The following is a 17968-nucleotide window of genomic DNA, read 5'->3' on the forward strand; positions in this document are numbered from 1 at the left end:
TTCCCTTGCTAAGGAGTCCTGTCTTTTCTGCATTTGATGCAGAATGCACCAAGATCTGCATTTGAGTCTGCGGCAGAGCCCAGACAGCTGATAGGAGAGGCAACACAAGCCTACACCGGGTTGCTCATCTTGGGGTCAAGGACGGTGGCACACAGAGGCGTTCCATTGGCTTCCGAGTCTAGATCTATAAATATATTTATTATAATATAACAAGAACTTAACAGTAAACATAGACTATGTACAATACCATTACAGAGAACCCTGTTTTATATCATTCACAGAAATAGCCAGTTTTGCTCCAGTGTGATAGATGAGGAGAGAAACGGGATTTCAATGTCATCTGTGTTGAGTCTCGCTGACCACTACACCTCCTTTGGAGGCAGACGCACACCAACGCTGACATCCGCCCTGCCCCAGGCAGTTAGACACTTGTGCTCCAGTCCTTGGGTTCACACTTGCACCCTGTTTGACATAAATACTTTAAATGACATACAACGTATGTAGTTTTGTGCTTATTACTTTTTTAAAAGAATAAATAATATTAAAAACTGCATAACGAAGCTTGGTATCTTGTCCAAGTGGTAGCCACACTTGTAGTGTGAGAAGTTGATGCCCAACACTGGGACCTTGTGTCATCAAATACTGAAAGATGGAACGCGTGTCCTGTCCTTTTCTCCTTAGAAATGGTTTTCACGATGAGATGACGGCAAGTCGACTTCCCAGATATAACAATGGTAAATGTGTATTTGGTACCAACTTCGACTCAACAGCGCAGCAGTGGCAGCCACATCCTTCGTGCCCTGGAATGGAAACTGGTCACCGTGTGAGGTTTGAGGGTCTGAGGATTGGCGGGAAGGCCTTTCTCTGTGAGCCACGGGGTGGCCTCCCCTCAGGGCTCCCCTTGCTTGGGTTAAGATGCTACTAGAAGAGCGGTTCTGCTCTTACCCATCAGGCTTTGCCTGGCATGGCTCATCTGAGAAGGCTGTCCCCATCCTGAGAGCTCTTTGTGGCAGGTTCCTTAATATATAGCTATAAATATCAAAAATAGTCTCCTGTGCTTTGTAGACATGTATTCTCCCTCCTTCCCTTCCAGCCTGGCCCGGGTCCTCAGCTTTACCTCATGGAGGGAGCTGGCCTGGTGTTGAGAGCCAGAACCGGTTACCTTCCGGAACAGTCATCTTTCCTTGACGATGCCTCCACGAGGCACGGCTTTTACAGGGCTGTCTGGGAGTTACTTTTTCTAAAAATAAAATGGGGGCTTTCACCACCCCAGCCCCCCAGGAGAGATCCTCTATTCTGCACATAGAAAAATTGGAGCAAATGCCCCACTCTGGCACTACCTACAAAGAGCTTTGGGAATTCCCACATTATCCCTCTTGAGGCCGCCTCCTTCTCTCGGTACTTAAAAATAGCCTTTTTGTTTATCAAGAAAATGCCTTGGAAATCTAAATAATTCATATTGGAAAAGAGAAAGCTAGCACAATCACCTTGTCCTTCTCCAGCATAAACACGGTAGAAAACCCTGTGAAGGGACAGACGGCTGTCCCCAGCTCTCCCCACGGTGGCCCTGCCCCAGTCACATCAGGCTCCACGTGGTGGCTGGACTTATCGACCCAGTGGGGACTGGCGGCCTCCTTGGCCTCGTGTCCCCATAACGTAGTATTGTCCCTTGTTTTCCCTCGGCCACTGAAAGTGTAGATTGGTTAAAAACAAAAGTAGGAATCAAAGTGGTAAGGACACTTTGATCTTATTCCAAAAGAGCCTGACGTCTAATATTGTCAGAGGATGACTGATCTATGGTTGGCTGGGGGTCAAGCTTGCTCTGCAGGAAGGAAAAAACAGCTGCTGTCTCCCAGCTGGAAAGTTATGTGAAACTCCATTGCATGGGGCCAAGCGAGCGCCTCTGTTCAGAGCAAGTGCCCCTGCAGGAGCGCTGAGGCCCGGCTCGCTCCTGGGAGGGTTGTGGTTCCTGCTGCCTGGAGGCCACTCCTTCTTGTCCCCCCAAAGGCGAGGATGATTTCCTACATTCAATGTAGAGAGTATTCAAAATGTCCAGCGCAGTGAGTTCCTTGATTGGGTTGGTTGGCCTCTTATCGGTGTTGCTGAAAGTCGATCTTTGTGAGTAGCATTTGCCTCACCAGACGTGTCCACAGTCTCGGTGTGGGCTTTCTGCTGATGTCAGCCGCTTTGGATATATTTCTTTATCACAACACAGCCGTGTCTGAACACAGGGCAGGGCATGTGGGGGAGGAGGGTCCACGTGTTGGTTGCAGGCTCATAGGCTTCCATGTTGCCCAGGGCTGGCCCTTCACTGCTAACAATGCCTCCGGTTGCATAAATCTTGCCGTCGAGCACCACGGCGCTGTCAGAGAAAGCGGGGAGAGACTTAGCCACTGGGGATCCCCCCTGGGACAAAGAGACAGAGCCCTGTCCTGTTGCTGGCTGCCTCTCCCCTTTCGCAAAAGTCCTATGGGATCTTGAGGACTTCCCTGGTGGTCCAGCGGCTAAGGCTTCATGCTCCCAAATGCGGGGGACCCAGTTGCAATCCCTGGCCAGGGAACTAGATTCCACATACTGCAACTGAAGACCCTGCATGACTCAAGGAAGATTGAAGATCCTTACATGCTGCAAGTAAGACCCGGTGCAGCCAAATAAATAAGTAAAAATAAATTTTAAGAAGAAAAAAGTCCTATGGGATCTTGCTGCTCTTCTTTGCCCTCTGACCTAAGCTGGTGTAAGAAAAACACCTCTCCTCCAGGACCAATCAGGACGCCATGCTATACTACCCTCCGGCTGCGGGTGACACTGATGCCTACTGGGCGGCCCGGGGTCTATGCATCTGACTCAGATTGGCTGGGAGACTCTATGTGCAGGCGCTTAGCTCAGGTCACGGGTCTCTACACAGCATCTTGTTGGTGTTGCCAGGACAGAGCCTTCCTACCACTCAAGTCCAGCTGGAAACATGACTCACCAGAATGGTAGCAGACAGGGTGTAAGGAGCTAAACCATAGTTGAGTATGGGCTACTCGAACAGGAATTTCACCCTGGCCAAGGGGCTCAGAGTCAAAGCTTGCTGCTGTGATTCCTTCACACATGTGACCTTGTGCTGCTGCCTGCACGTGGCCATCAGGCCCCGGTGTGCTCCAGGCATCACCAAGTGGCCCGGGTGCCTACCCTGTACCACACTCACTGGCTGGGTCCTGCCGTCACGGGCGGCTCCCTGCTCTCCTGCACTGACTCCCTAACTGCGAATCTCAGCTACCCCCTCACACAGATGGCTACCCCTGTGCTTCCAGTCCGAGTTCTCTCATCTCAGCTAGTGGCTGTTTCTCTTGGCCATCCCCTGACATCGAGCAGATGCACTTCCTAAGTCACCACCCATTTCTGAAAGCCTGAGAGCCTTGACACAACCTGTGTGTCTAGATTTCTTCCCAGATTCTGAAGCTCCCAGCCTTCTCTCTCACAGCTCCGTGCTGTCTGGGCCCTTCATGCTTCTCCTGCTGTGGCATATCCGGTCCTTGCTTCCAGTGCAAGACTCAGCTTAAATCTCCCCTCAGGCATCGTCTCCCCGCACTCACTTTTACTCTCACGTGGGGCATGGGAGTCCCCCCACCCACAAGGGGTACCCACACCCCGGTTGTCTTGGTCACAGGACAATATTGTCAGAGTTACCATGGACATGGGCACCATGTAAAAGAGGGCTCAAGAACCGTGACACCATCATACTAACAGGAACTTGGCACTCATCTGGTCCAAGGGCCCATTTATAGCTAGAACTTCCCCAGAGAGAGGATGTTATCTCCCTGAGGTCATGTAACATGTTAGTAGTGGATTGTCGCTTTCCTGGCCATGCCAACAAACAGCGGGCACTCAGTAAATGCTTTTCCCACACTGAGGGCCAGGGGTCACTTCTAGGGGTCTTCAGGAAGGCTTTGTACGGAAAGGCTGCAAATGGAGTCTCTGGGACCCCTTTAGTTTCCTTATTCCTCTTAGTCCAGGAAAGGATGGGGCTGGAAGAGCACAGTGTGCACCTCATTGCCCAGAGTGGTTAAGGTTTGGGACCAGGGCATCCTAGGAACCAGGCCACACTCTGACCTCTAACCTCTCTCTTCTTGCGGGTGGTCTGGTCTGGGTGTGCTTCTGCCCAGGCAGCTTCGGGGCTCCAGAGCAGCCGTGCCTTGTGCCTCACCGGGTCCAGCTCTGAAGATCCATCAGGATCATACGTGTCGTCAGGGCATAAACCACCATCATCCCATGTAGGGTATCCATAGCTTGGGGTGAGCACTACCTCTCATCTGTGACCCAGCAGGCAGGCCTGGGGAGGGGAAACCTCACAACACCACCCTCTCCTCTTGCTGAGAGAAGGTGAGGCCTTAAGGACCCAGGGCTGTTAGAAGCCTTTCCTGTGCAGCTTTGAGGGGGGTGGTCTGCTGGAGCCCAAGGGTTGGGCTTCTGGGCCAGGGGCTGCCCTGGGGCGCTTCCCTCTCTGCTCTGCATGAACACCCACACCCACGGTGCTGCTCTGGCCTGGACACCGCCTTGGTCACAGGATGGTGGTCCATCATCTGCGCCCACCCCTCCTGCTGTCCCTCCCCCTGACTCCCTTGCTTCCTGCCCCCTCACCTGCAGAACTGGCGAGAGTGATTCATGTTGGGGCCGGCCTTGATGTTCCCTTTGTCTGGGTCGTAGATGGTGGTGGCTCTGGCATAAGCCCCACCCAGGATGAAAACGAAGCCGTTGAGGGTGACAGCTGGAGCGTACTTGTTGTCTGCCGAGAGAGCAGGGCAAGGGACAGGTCAGGGTCCTCTGCTGGGCCTGCAGAGACCTCCAGCATCACTGGGTAGCCTGAGGACTGAGCTGGGGCCAGGCAGCAGCTGGCACAGAGCAACTGGCCCTTTGTCTGTGTAGTGGGAGTTGCAGCTGCACCTAGGCTGGGGGTTCATCTCCCCACATTCCCCTTCTGCCCCCCAGCCCAGAGTTGGGTCTGCAGAACCCTTGGGCTCAGCTGGATATCTGGGCTTGGGATAGTGAGACTGAATAAATCAATGGAGTGGGGCTGCTGCCCTGGTCCTGGGCTGAGGAGACAATTGGTTCTCACCAATCATCGGGGACTCGATGAAACTCCACGTGTTGGTCTGTGGGACATAAGACTGGAGGACGCCCGCAGCTCGGCCTGCCTCGTTCACGCCCCCAAACACATAGATCTTCCCACCACACACTGTGGCTGCTGCTGAATGCACTGCCTTGGGCAGAGGGGCTACCGCCTCCCATTGATTGGTGATGGTGTCGTACCTGTTGAGAGAGGAGAACAGGCGCCCAGAATCAGAGATGGGCCTCGTGCAGGGCAGGGGCCCCAACCAGGGCAGCAGACATGGGGAAGCCCCACTGTCTTCTTTCTGCCCTGGGTGTAACTGGAGATCACAGAGTTAGGGGCACTTGGGATGAGTCACTCAAGACCACCCAGGCTCCTGAATCTCAGGGATCTCTTGTCTGTCTGTTGAAACCTCTGTGCAGACTTTTGTCTTCCTTCCTTTACTCACACTGGGCTCCCCCGCTTCCAGGCCCGCAGTCCTCTCTGTCCAGCTCAGTCCTGCACTGGGCATCTCCCATGGGCTGAAATATACCCACCTATGACCTGATGCTGGGAGGGATTGGGGGCAGGACGACAGAGGATGAGATGGCGGGATGGCATCACCGACTCGATGGACATGTGGTTGAGTAACTCTGGGAGTTGGTGATGGACAGGGAGGCCTGGCATGCTGCAGTTCATGGGGTTGCAAAGAGTTGGACACGACTGAGTGAGTGAACTGAACTGAACTGATGGACTGAAAACTGGGGAAATAGTGGCCTGGCCCAAAGAAGGAGGTGGGAACAGAAGGAGAGGTGAACTGAGATGGTGCAGCATGAATCGCTGTCTTAGTTTGGGGAGTTGCCTAGGACGCCTCAGGGTGTCTGGGCAGAGGGGGCACTACTCATGGGACAGGCAATCAAAGTTGGGAAGGTTTGGGAAGGAGGATGAGTTGGCTTTTATTCCTGAGGAGTGTAAAGTATCTGCTGCTGCTGCTGCGAAGTCACTTCAGTCATGTCCGACTCTGTGCGACCCCATAGACGGCAGCCCACCAGGCTCCCCCATCCCTGGGATTCTCCAGGCAAGAATACTGGAGTGGGTTGCCATTTCCTTCTCCAATGCATGAAAGTGAAAAGTCAAAGTGAAGTTGCTCAGTTGTGTCCGACTCTTAGCGACCCCATGGACTGCAGCCCACCAGGCTCCTCTGTCCATGGGATTTTCCAGGCAACAGTACTGGAGTGGGGTGCCATTGCCCTCTCCATTGGATGTGTAGGGGCAGTCGGTATTTTGGTCTGGATTAAACATTCAGCTTTGGGATCATCAGCATGTAGCTGGAAATTGCAGGCAAGGGGGTTCACAGGAAATATGTGCGGTGAAGATGGGCCGAGGGCACTGGGGAGATGCCGGCCTATAGAGGGGAGCTGAGAGGGGTCTGAGAGGAGCGGTGGTGTGACAGGAGACAGAGCTGCAGCATGGAAGATGTGATGGGAGGTCAGGAAGTCCCCAGCAGGTCACTGGTGGTGTGTCAAGGGCACATTATGTGAAACAGGAAGTGCAGGGTTATTTGTGTATGGAGGAGGAAGCGGGAAGCCAGGCAGTAGAAATGGATGGTGGAGACATCTCTTGGGTGAAACTTCACTGGAAAGGTGGGCCAAGAATGTGGGACTTAGAAGGTGCTGCTAAGAGGTATTGTCCGTGATACGCTGGTAAACTGTAAAAAAACAGTTCTCCAGGGAAGAAAGTCCTGGTGTGTTGCCTTTGCTGATTTCTGTGATGTAAATTCATGACCGATTTCAGGCTACCAATAGGACATCACTGACTGTGAGGTTGGGAAGAAGCACCCCAGGACACAGAATCTCCTTCACATACAGATGCAGTGGACACGTAGAGTACAGGCAGTGGTAAAATGGAGTAAAAAATTAGATAGTGGTGAGTTTTGAGTATGAATTGCCTTTGTTTTAAAATTAGTCCTAGGTTTATAAGACAAGTTTTATTTTTTTATTTTATTTATTTGCCACATGGCTTGTGGGTTTGCGGGATCTTAGTTCTCTGACCAGGGATTGAACCTGTGCCCTCAGCAGTGAAAGCATGGAGTCCTAACAACTCGACCACCAGGGAATTCCCTATATGACTTAATTTTTAATAATATTTGTAGCTAACAATTGACATGCAGAGTTCCTGAAGATTTAAGCATTGCTAAGTCACTTCAGTCATGTCTGACTCTGTGTGACCCCATAGATGGCAGCCCACCAGGCTCTGCCATCCCTGGGATTCTCCAGGCAAGAACACTGGAGTGGGTTGCCATTTCCTTCTCCAATGCATGAAAGTGAAAAGTGAAAGTGAAGTCGCCCAGTCAAGTCTGACTCTTAGCGACCCCACGGACTGCAGCCCATCAGGCTCCTCCATCCATGGGATTTTCCAGGCAAGAATACTGGAGTGGGGTGCCATTGCCTCCTCCGAGATTTAAGCATGGGCTTCCATGAATCAGTATGAACCAGCTCCAGCACAGCACAGGTTTTGTTTTACTTTTGGAGGGGAAGGTTTGATTGTGTCTGCATGCTAATAGGAAGGAGCCAAGTGGATAATGAAAGATGAGTTATATATGAGAGAAAGGGGAGAGCTGGTGATCAGGGGCTCCCGGTACCTGGATGCAGATTGGATCCAGAGTGTAAAGGAAAGTGGTGGCCATTTAGGCATGAGGGAGGAAGTCAAGGATGGCATGAGTGTAAATGTAGAGGCAAGAGTGATGGCTGGAAGAGGACAGAGTTCTTGATTGATGGCTCCAATTTCTCTGTGAAGCAGGAGTAAAGTATTGAAGGAGTCTGCAGGGTAAGAGCCTTGAGGAGAGAAATGAAGGTGGGAGACATATGCTCTCGAGAGTGGGAGAAGTGGTTGACAAGGGAAACTCGAAAAGATGCCCTATACTGTGAAGATCCAGCAGAGATTGGAAGATTTCAATACAGTGGAGCCAGTCTCCAAGATCATGGGATATTCTCATGCAATCAGCCCTAGGGGGTGGGTGTGGAGATGGTAAAGGGTTGGACTGAACAGTTCTGCAGGATGTGTGGTGCAGGACAAAGTGGTAAAGTCAGAGGATGGAGACGTGATGGAATGTGAGTTCCAGGCAGATCGGGGGAAACCAGGAGAACAGGTAGCAGCTGATGGCAAGAGTAGACTTGGTGCTGAGCACACTGGCCGCTGAACTGGGATCGGTGAGGTCTTTCTTCCTGGGGCAGCTGTGACTGTCCGTTGTTCCCTGAGGGCTGCTCTCGCAAACATGCTCTCTGGATCTTTCATTCACAGCTCACAGTTCACTGCGCTTTCGAGGGCTCTGGACCCAAGGCGGGACCTCCATCGTGGGCTTGCCGCACCACCACATGGGATTCCCCCAGCACACCTTTCCTGGGAGGCACACTTTTCCTTGTGAGCCTCCTGGGGGCACGAGTCATTGCACAGTCACAGCTCGGTGACCCAGGAAGACGGTCTTTCCTCGCAGGTGCCCCTGGCTGTGGAGACATCCAGCTTGCACAGACTTCGGGATTTGAGAAGAGGCTCCAGCACCTTGCAGGGCAGCAGGAGCTGATTCAACGAAGCCCCAAACAAACGATATGTGGCTAATAGGAGATGGAATAAATAGGAGATATGCCTTTTGGGACAGTGTCAGAAGTTTGGATATCTGTTTTTTAAGTCAATGTGGCAGAGATCCAAAGAGCTCCTGGACAAGGAGCTGGAAGACTGTGGAAGGTTATGTGGCTGTTAGTCTTCAGGATTTCGGTACAATGGCACCTTCCGCCAAACGCAATGTTCTCGTTATTCCAGGTGGCTGATTGCCAAGCCACCAGCCCTCCATCAGCTCAATCTGTCAGCTTCCTGCTTGGGAAGGATATGCTAATGACATGCAAATGACCCCGCGGAGTGAGGCGCTCCGCTATCATTCATCCAGTAACCACAGCTACCGCAATATATGGCCATGAAGTATTAGACCCGGTTATTTATATAATAATATAATACAGGTTTGTCTATGACACTGTTGTTTTAATCTATAATTATATAATCTTGCTCGAGTCCTGTAATGCCGTAATGTAATGTAATTATCATGCGCCATACATTTCACTCATTATCGATAGAAGAGCAATTTGTACCATTAGTGGTTCCTGGGGAACAAAGCGTCTTCATGTCTGTCCCTGTTCCCCTGACCCTCCTGTCACCCAGAAGTTTCCATCATTGCCACTGTGTGGCACAGAAATTGACCAAAGGAGATCCAGCTCTGTTCCCTGGGAAGCCGTGGGCATCCCTCCATGCACCCTCCTCCCAGGGGTCTTCAGGTCTGCATCCTGTCCCAACAAGGACAGTTGACAGATACCAGTGGGCTGGGGAAGGGGCTCAGGGCACCATGCCCTGGACTGCTCCTCAATCTCCAGGGGTCCCAGGGGAGTCTTGCTCCTTCTGTGCCCCAGCTGATGTTTCATAGCAGAACAAAGGCTGAGCCAGCCACCAAGGCGGTCTGATATCGGCTGCTCCCGAGCATTGGAGCACTGCTCCTGGGCCCAATGGGAGTGGAGCCTGTCCCCACTCTTGGTGCATTTGATCCTTGAACAAATCCCTGTATTTATCAACAAGTATAAGTTTGCAAAATGAGTAATCAGCGTCTTAGGAGATTAAAAATAGCTGACAAAAGCAAGACAGGATGACAGATCTAGCTCAGTTTACTCCTACATAGAAAATGTCTCCTTTTCATGTGTTTATAGTGGATGACAAATGACTGGAAGCTGGTGCTTCCAGAAAGCTTGGGGCTTGACGGGCGTGCAGTGGGTCCCACAGAAGGCTGTCAGCACCAGGGCTGACCCAGGTTCAACAGCAGTATTAATATCTTCATAATCACACAGGGATTCCCCATTATCTCCAAATCAATATGACAATTAAATGTTACTGAGCCATCTCTGGGCTCCACTTGGGGGAGTTAAAAGCCCACAGTGAACAGCCAGAGCCTGTGTCACTCTGAATCCATTTCTGCTGTAACATTTGTCAAATGTCCAATTAGCCACCGAGGGGAAAAAGACAAATTGAGGGGTATGTGTGTCTCCACAAGCAATACGCTGTCACAGGGGGGAAGCTGTGCTTTCTGTGGGAGTCGATGTGGTAGGCCAGGGTGGTGGGCTAGGCTGTGGGATCCTGTGAGCGTGCTCAGTCGTGTCCAACTCTTTGCAACCCTTTGGACTGTAGCCCTTAGGCTCCTCTGTCCATGGGATTCTCCAAGCAAGAATACTGGAGTGGGTTGCCATGCCCTCCTCCAGGGGAATCTTCCTGACTAAAGGATCAAACCCAAGTCTCCTGAGGCTCTTGCATTGCAGGCAGATTCGTTACCTGCTGAGCCATTTTAGAAGCCCCTAGGGTGTGGGAAGAACATGGGAAAAGGACTCCAGTAATCTTAGCTGTGACCCACCCTGGGTTGAAACTGGAGGCCAGCTCAGACTAACTTGCCACTCTCTGGGTCACTAGATCCTGGGAAAGCAGGTCTGCACCGCTGACTGCTGCTGACTCACAAAGCTGTTGGAGCTCTTCCTGCAGCTTCTCTCCAAGGTATCTGTTGCTCAAAGGCAAAGACTGTTTCTACCCAGAAAACTGCCCTTCTTCAGCCTCTGGCCCTCCAGATCCCTGTTCTAGGTGAGGCCAGATTTGAGGACTGTCATGAAGAAGCCAGCCCAGGACTTCCAGCAGAGGGCAGGCTTTATACACACAATTTCCATAGAGAGTTCTAGAGAATTGGCCAGGCCTGTGTGCAGTGACCCTTTCCTGTGTTATTACTACAAGCAGATTTCTCAGGATGTGTGGGATAGAGGGAGGAAGGGAGTGTCCCTGGGGTGTCACCTCTGCTTGGTAGGGACATGACGGTCACATTTGGATGATGGCTCCAGCTTAGCCCTGCATGCATGCTCAGTCATGTCTGACTGTTTGTGACCCTATGGACGGTAGCCCACCAGGCTCCTCTGTCCATAGCATTCTCCAGGCAAGAACACTGGAGTGGCTTGCCATGCCCTCCTCCAGGGGATCTTCCTGATCCGGAGACTGAACTCGCATCTGCCTGCATCTCCTGCAGACAGGAGATTGTGTGCTATAGGCAGATTGTTTACCCACTGAGCCACCTGGGAAGCCCCTCGCTTAGCCCGACATCCAAGCACATCTCTGGGCTGCTGCTTCCAGTCCTAGTAAGCTCCCTAATTGCCTGGTCAGGACAGCAGCAGGCTCACCCTGAGCTTTTTCACCACTGGATCTCATGCCTCCAGCTTGTCTGTCCCCCTGATTGGGACAAGAGTGCCCCGTCTCGGTGACTGGGCAGTTTGTCACTCTTCCTGCTTCCACCCCACCATCCCGATTCTTCTCCCTCTGCTGGGCAGGAAGAGCCTGGACGATGGGCTTTAAATGTCCTGCCTCCAGTGGGTCTTAATTGGGTAGGGGTTGAGGAGGAAAAGCAATGGGCTTTATAACTCTTGGGGGACATTAGAGGGTGCCCCTGTCATGACCGTGGCCTCATTACCTCTCCACGTGGTCCACGTTGCCTGCCACGCCGAGTCCCCCGAGGGTGTAAATCTTCCCGTCGTATACAAGGCTGTTGTGCCGACAGCGGGGGACCGTCATCCTGGAGACGAGGTTCCAGTTATCGAGCAGGGACATGTAGCACCAGACATCGGCCAGCGTCACCCCTGATTCCATCCCACCTGTGGACAGTATGGGAGGGAGGTCCAGAGAGTGGGCAGGGAGTGAGGAAAGGCCCACGGCCGGGAGGCCCAGCCCCAGGGGCAGGAGGAGGCTTCACGTGCAAAGTAGACACTTCTGGGCCTTGTGTCTTCCTTAGCCATGGTGTGGGGAGAGGACCCCCAGGGAAGTCTGTGCCCTGTGCCCAGCCCAGCCCTGAGGGGGCCTCACCTGAGAGGTAGATGTTGTCCCCGGCACTCACTACACTGAAGAACTCGCGGTCATAGAAAGGCAGTGAGGCCAGCGGGTACCACTTGTTGTTCTGTGGGTTCCAGCAGGTGACAGCCACCAGCGAGCGCTGGGTCATCCCCACCATCTGACGGCCCCCCACCAAAACGATGACCTCGGCCACACCTGCAGGGACACGGAGGGGCACCCTTGGGATAGCCTGACGCGGTGTCAGCATCTGTGCCTGTTGCCTCCTGGGGGGACCCACCCAGAGTCGGGCTGACGACAGGGCACCTGCCTTGGGGGTTTGGGGCAGGTCCTGCCATACCTGCGGAGAGGCGGGGCCGTGTTCGGGGCGTCTGCATCTCCTGGCGGGCGTGGGGCAGCATGTGGTAGCGTTTGGCCTCGTTGACCAGGTCCCGACATGCTTCTGACGACTTGATCAGCTCCTCGTTGTCCACCACATTGAGCAGGTAGCTGGGGTGAATGAACGGGAGGCGGACCACCGCCAGCAGCTCCGCTGCGTACTGCGGGTTCAAGGAGACACGGGATCTTCTTAGATCATAAGGTGGCACCGCCTCATGTGAGTGGTAATGAGAAGGGAGAAAGGAGGGATGTGGGGCTGAGCGCAGGGATAATTCTCATCTGCATTTGGCTTGGGAGTGCTGATCCTGCTCACCCCAGCTGAGATAGAGATCATGGGAGCTCCCAGCAGCAGGAGGCAAGAAGGGAACCCAGGGAGAGGTCTCCGTGCTGGGGCTGACCCTGGGGTGGACCACCCTTTGGTCTCTTGAGCACCTTCTTCCTGCCTCTTCCTCCCAGGTCTCGGGCCTCTGTTTCATACCAGGCTACAGGGGACCGAATGAGGATTGTGATCCTCAAAAAGGTGTGCGTGGGGGCAGAAACTAGGGACGGGTGGGAGGGCCCGAGAGAGCTGATTGTGATCGTTAAACTTGGAAGTCATGGCCATTCCAACCTGTGCCTCCCCCCCTTACCAGCAAACCCCTGGAGTGGCACCCCATTGGACCCCACCCCTGAACTGAAGGCTTTTCGCTGACTGATTTGAATCCCCCTCTTGTCTGGCAAACTCTTTGCTTGTCGCTGTGGTTTCAACAAACAAGTATTGGTGACCACTCTATGCCATTCACTGAGTGTGTTTTTGGGGGTGCAAAGGCCAGTATGACCCCGTCTCTGACCTCTAGGTGTACACAGTTTCATGGCGGGGAGAGGATCCATCACATCAAAGGACTCTTCCCAAAGAAGAGTCTAGTGAGGGGTGGCGGGGATGTGGGAGAGGAGGCTCTCCAGAGTGGGTGATGTCTGAGCCTGCTGTGGAAGGATTGCTGACTTCTCCAGGCCTAAGGTAAAGGAGAGGGAGGCCATTCAAAGCACACACAGAGGCACTGGAGTCTGAGAGAGCATGGTGGTGCATTTAGAGAGACCTTTGGAGCTTACTGGGACTCCCCTGGTGCCTCAGCAGTAAAGAATCCACCTGCAATGCAGGACATGTGAGTTCGATCCCTGGGTCTGGAAGATCTCCTGGAGGAGGGCATGGCAACCCACTCTAGTATTCTTGCCTGGAAAATCCCATGGACAGAGGAGCCTGGCAGGCTACAGTCCATAAGTGTCTAGCAGAGTCAGACACGACTAAAGCAACTCAGCACACACATGGAGTTTTTTCTTGTTGGATGCAGAAGGCTTCCGTTGAGGGGTTGGGTAGCAGACAGGAAGAAATAAGACTGGAGAGGTGAGCTGGGTTCTGGCCTCTGCTGACCTCAGTCTTGGCTTGCTAAGGGCTGTGTAGTGCTTCCTGCAGAGTGGATGAGGGCACTCATGAGGAGTTTATTTTTTTTAATTTTAAAAAATTTTATTAAAAATTTTTTTTTGGCCACACTGCTTGGCATGTGGGATCTTAGTTCTCGGATGAGGGATAGCCCTGCATCTCCTGCAGTGGAAACGTGGAGTCCCAACCGCTGGATCATTAGGGGATTCCCTCATGGGGATTTTAAACTGAGAAACCACAGGACCAAACATGTTCCTAGGAAGACCAGCAGGCTGCAGGGATGGGAATGAATTCGGAAGGAGGAGACTGAAGGCAGGGAACCCTCTCAGGAGACAACTGTGGTCATCCTGGCGAGATCAGGGGGCCTGAAGAGAGAGAACTTGGCCCTCATAAGAGGAGGCAACCATGGCAGCAATGTGTGGCCACATGGAGGTGGAAGGCGTGGGAGGACTCGGCTTCTGCTGTGGTTAGTGGTCAGAACTACAATAAGGAACCCAAGAAGATGGGTAGGTCTGGGGGTTTATGAATGAGAAGGGCTTGGGAGACACTGGCTGGAGGGGTCCTGTAGACAATCAAAGGCAGAGGTCTGGGCTGGAGGCAGATCTGGGGGTTGTGGTAGATGGTGGTGGTCACTATTACAGCAGCCTAACTTGACTTCCTTCCTCTGAAAATGAATCTTGCTCCATCCCCGCCTGGTAGGTCAGAGGACCGCCTTCTCCTGGCCCAGTGGCAGGGGCAGGCCGTCTCTGCGTCCTGTGTACACTTGATGCTGTGGATCCAGTCCCTGCCCCATCTCTCCTTCCCTTGTGCCTCTTATTGCTCCATGTGCAGCAAAGTAGCCCTGTCATCTGTCACTCAGCTGCCTCAGCTCTTGCTGGGCTCCCGTCCCCCTGCCCCATTTTCCCATCCATGTTTTCTGGGTGGACTCTGAGCTCTCCTAAGAGTCACCTGTGTGTCTGCACTAACTGTGGGGGGCTCCTAGCACTTTAGAATCCAGGCAGTCCAGCCCAAAGCAAGGATCCCAAATTCATTCCCATCCCTGCAGCCCGCTGGTCTTCCTAGGAATGTTTGTTCCTGTGGTTTCTCTGTTTAAAACCCCCATGAAGGAATTCCCTAGTCAGCTGGAGATCCCTGGGGCTGTGCTTGACCTCCTGCGACTCAGAGGCTTTCTTCTGCTCTGGACTCTGGCTCTCATTTCCTCTAGCTGTCCCTTCCAAGGGACTTGCCTTCCCTCCTGACAGGTGAACGTTGGTTCCCCAGCTCCAGCCTGGTTTCCACTCAGTCCAGGTGCTCCCTCCCCTCTCAACTGCCAGAGCCTGGCTGGGACTCCTGCTGCTGCGTTTGAGGGAGCCCTTCTCTCCGCAGGGCCCTGGTGATGCCCCCTTGACCCTGTGGACTCTCGGTCAGCTTGGGTCTCCTGCAGGTACAATGCCAGCCCTCGAGAATCCTCTGGTGCCTGATTTCTCTTCTCTCATCCACCTTTACCCCTCTGCACCGTGTGAGCTGGTCTGGCCTCCCTCTGCAAGGCCCGCCAGTTCTCGCATGCTCCCACTGCCGGTTAGACCAGGTGGTCCCAACTCCCTGCTCAAGACCCCCTCCCTCACCAAAAGGCAGAGGGGTGGGAACCGGGGCAGGTGGGTTGGGCCCTACCTGCGCACGGGACACGGGGTCCTTCTTGATCCACTTGATGACGGTCTCGTACACTAGCTCCTCGGCCTTGGTGTTGAGGCTGTCATTGGAGATGTAGGCGATGAAGTCGTCCTTGGAGATGCTGAGGATCTCCTCCTGGGCCGCCACCTCGGGGAAGATCTGCAGCGCGAAGGCCTTGGCCATGTGGTAGAGCTCGCTGCACTGCATGGCCTCGGCCATGGCCAGCACCCCCAGGCAGTTGCTGGCCGTCAGCTGCTTCTCTGGGGGCAGGAGCACAGGACAGCACCGCTGACCGCAGGGGAGGGGTCCCCGCCCGTGCTCATCGCCCGGCTCTCCGGACCCCTCTCTGAGCCCATGTCCTTGTGACCTGCCTTCAGCAGAGTCCCCATAAGCCCATTTCCTGTGTCCCTGGAACTTCACACCCATTTTCTGCATTTTCCTCTGCCCTGTCTCAAACTGACTTTCCTGAGGCCTCCCTCAGCAGAAGGATGGAGACTGAAGTACGGGGTGTCAGCACCAGGCTTACAGCTTCCTCACTGCCAGGGCATGAAGGAGGCCTGGGCTGGGGGCAGGGGTCACACTGAGGCTTAGGGTGTCTTCCGTAACTGTGACAGACAAGTCTGGGGTCACAGACTTCTACTTCAGCGTCATGACAGCAGGAATACCCCACATAAGCCCACCCACCATCTCCCACAGGAACTCGGCCTCACCCAACCTGACCTCCAGACCTGGGGTCAGTCTGGCCAGGGCTCCTGAGATCTGACTAATGGTGATTCTAATCTAGACATGGCTGGGTCCCAGGAGGCCCTTCACCTTTGTGGACTTAACTCTAGAGTCATAGTTCCTGACTCTTCTAAATGGTCCATTGCCTCAAAGTCACATCTTAGGCCTCTGGCCATCCCCTGACCTGCCCCCACCCCCATCTCTCTCACTCCACGCCCAGGCTGGTTCTGGTGACTCCCATCTCTGCTCTTCCCTCTCCCTGCTCTCACCCAGACTGGGCAGCTCCAAAGTGTAAAGTGAGCATGTTCCCTGGGTTGAGGCCTTGATGGAAGCAACTTGGTTTAGTGTTTAGATAACAGGGCTGTGCAGCCAGGGCACGGGGCTCCCATGAACAGACCATTCACACAGGCCTCTCAGCCCATTTGTTCTCACAGGACTGCCTGGGGGGCCCAGCATGGCACCTCTGGCCCCCGGGGGAGCAAGGCAGAGAACCCCTCTGTCCACCAGTGAGCAAAGGCCTCTGCCCACATTTATCCGAATGATCGTCTTAAATCTGCTGGGAAAGCCAGCTGCAGCCCCAGTCGACCTGGCTGGGCATGCACTCAGCCCCCACTCGGTCCTTGAATGTTTCGTTCATTGGTGCTGCTCCCTGTGGCTCACCGAGAAACGACACGCAGACTTTGCAGAAGGTGTGGAACTGGAACTTGCTGGCCGCCTCCAGCAGGGTCTTGGCGTTGGCTGAGTCGATGACCAGGGAGCCCGTGTACACAAACTCCAGTAGCAGCTCCAGGACGTCGGCCTGCAGGTTGGACAGGACCAGTTCCAGCTTCTCCCGGCCGCACTGGCTGCCGTCTTGCACCGACCTAGGCACAGAGACCAGGGTGTCCTTACCTGCCAGCCCGCGGCCAGGGCGCCGCCTCCTCACAGGGCTGGGTCTCCCTGCACACCTCGCTCACAGCCCTTCATTTTAGGACTCAAGGGACACGGCGAATGACACACCTGAACCTAGCGACCTGACACGGGATCTGAAAGAGAAGAGTCTGACCAGAGACGCCCAGAAGAACAGAAAACCCTGCTTATCACTACTCGGCATGTCCATGCAAAAAAAAGATGCAAATCAAAAAGCATGAGCTGTGGATGGGGACGAGGACTAGGACTGGCCTCAAAGGGAAACAATACGGTTCGGCTCTGCTGCTGGCCCCGGCATCTCCGCCAAACACGGTCAGCAGGCCCGGGGCCCCAGGGGCCTGGTCTGCCTCGGATGGGAGAGTCTCCAGAATGACTGAGGCTCTCGACCGGCCGTGATCACAGCCGACCCCTTGATCACCCCAAAGACTGAGGACCCCAAGCCGCCCTGGAACCCCAACTCCCACCCCACCTCTTTCCCCAAAAGCATATTGTTTCCTTTTAGGCATGGAAAGGAAGCCCTTCATGACATTGCTTTGAAACTGAGGACGAGACGAGATAGACAGACAGAATGGTTAGAGCCGGGAGGAGGGGAAGGGAACAACCAAGGACTTCCGCCACAGACAGCCAGCAGCCATGACCTAGGACCTGGCCCGGGGCGGGGCCCTCCTGCCACATGGAACACGGGGTCAGAGGTCAGAGTGGCCTGCGTGTAGAGTGTGCATCGGGCTTGTGAACTGGGGGGAGCGGGGGAGGGACACAAATATATAAATATGTTTATATCTGGTGTCTACAGAAATACAAAACCATTGCAAAGGCTCCTAAGGCTTGGCAGCCGCGCCCTAAAGCTGGACCTGGAAGGAAACAGATAAGATGAAGCAAAAATAACACCAATTGAGAAGTGACCAGGAGGAGAA

The 17968-nt window shown here is 53.8% G+C and overlaps 1 protein-coding gene across 7 annotated transcripts in view; it reads right to left on the reverse strand.

Moving 5' to 3' along the window:
• Positions 1-274: 274 nt before the first annotated feature.
• KLHL29 (kelch like family member 29) overlaps positions 275-17968 on the reverse strand; it is a 240826-nt gene continuing 223132 nt past the window's right edge. For 5 of the 7 annotated variants that reach the window (XM_052648417.1, XM_052648420.1, XM_052648416.1 and 2 more), the window contains 8 exons: positions 16806-17008; positions 15423-15682; positions 12318-12516; positions 11993-12175; positions 11604-11784; positions 5099-5292; positions 4624-4768; positions 275-2362 (listed from right to left, as the gene is read on the reverse strand). In XM_052648417.1, the coding sequence (XP_052504377.1) occupies positions 2179-2362; positions 4624-4768; positions 5099-5292; positions 11604-11784; positions 11993-12175; positions 12318-12516; positions 15423-15682; positions 16806-17008 (1549 nt within the window). In that variant the 3' untranslated portion in view covers positions 275-2178. The remainder of the gene's footprint in view (positions 2363-4623; positions 4769-5098; positions 5293-11603; positions 11785-11992; positions 12176-12317; positions 12517-15422; positions 15683-16805; positions 17009-17968) is intronic. The other 2 variants (XM_052648418.1, XM_052648421.1) reach the window with 2 other exon arrangements.

Source organism: Budorcas taxicolor, chromosome 11, assembly GCF_023091745.1.
Source record: "Budorcas taxicolor isolate Tak-1 chromosome 11, Takin1.1, whole genome shotgun sequence".
Classification (NCBI taxonomy): domain Eukaryota; kingdom Metazoa; phylum Chordata; class Mammalia; order Artiodactyla; family Bovidae; genus Budorcas; species Budorcas taxicolor.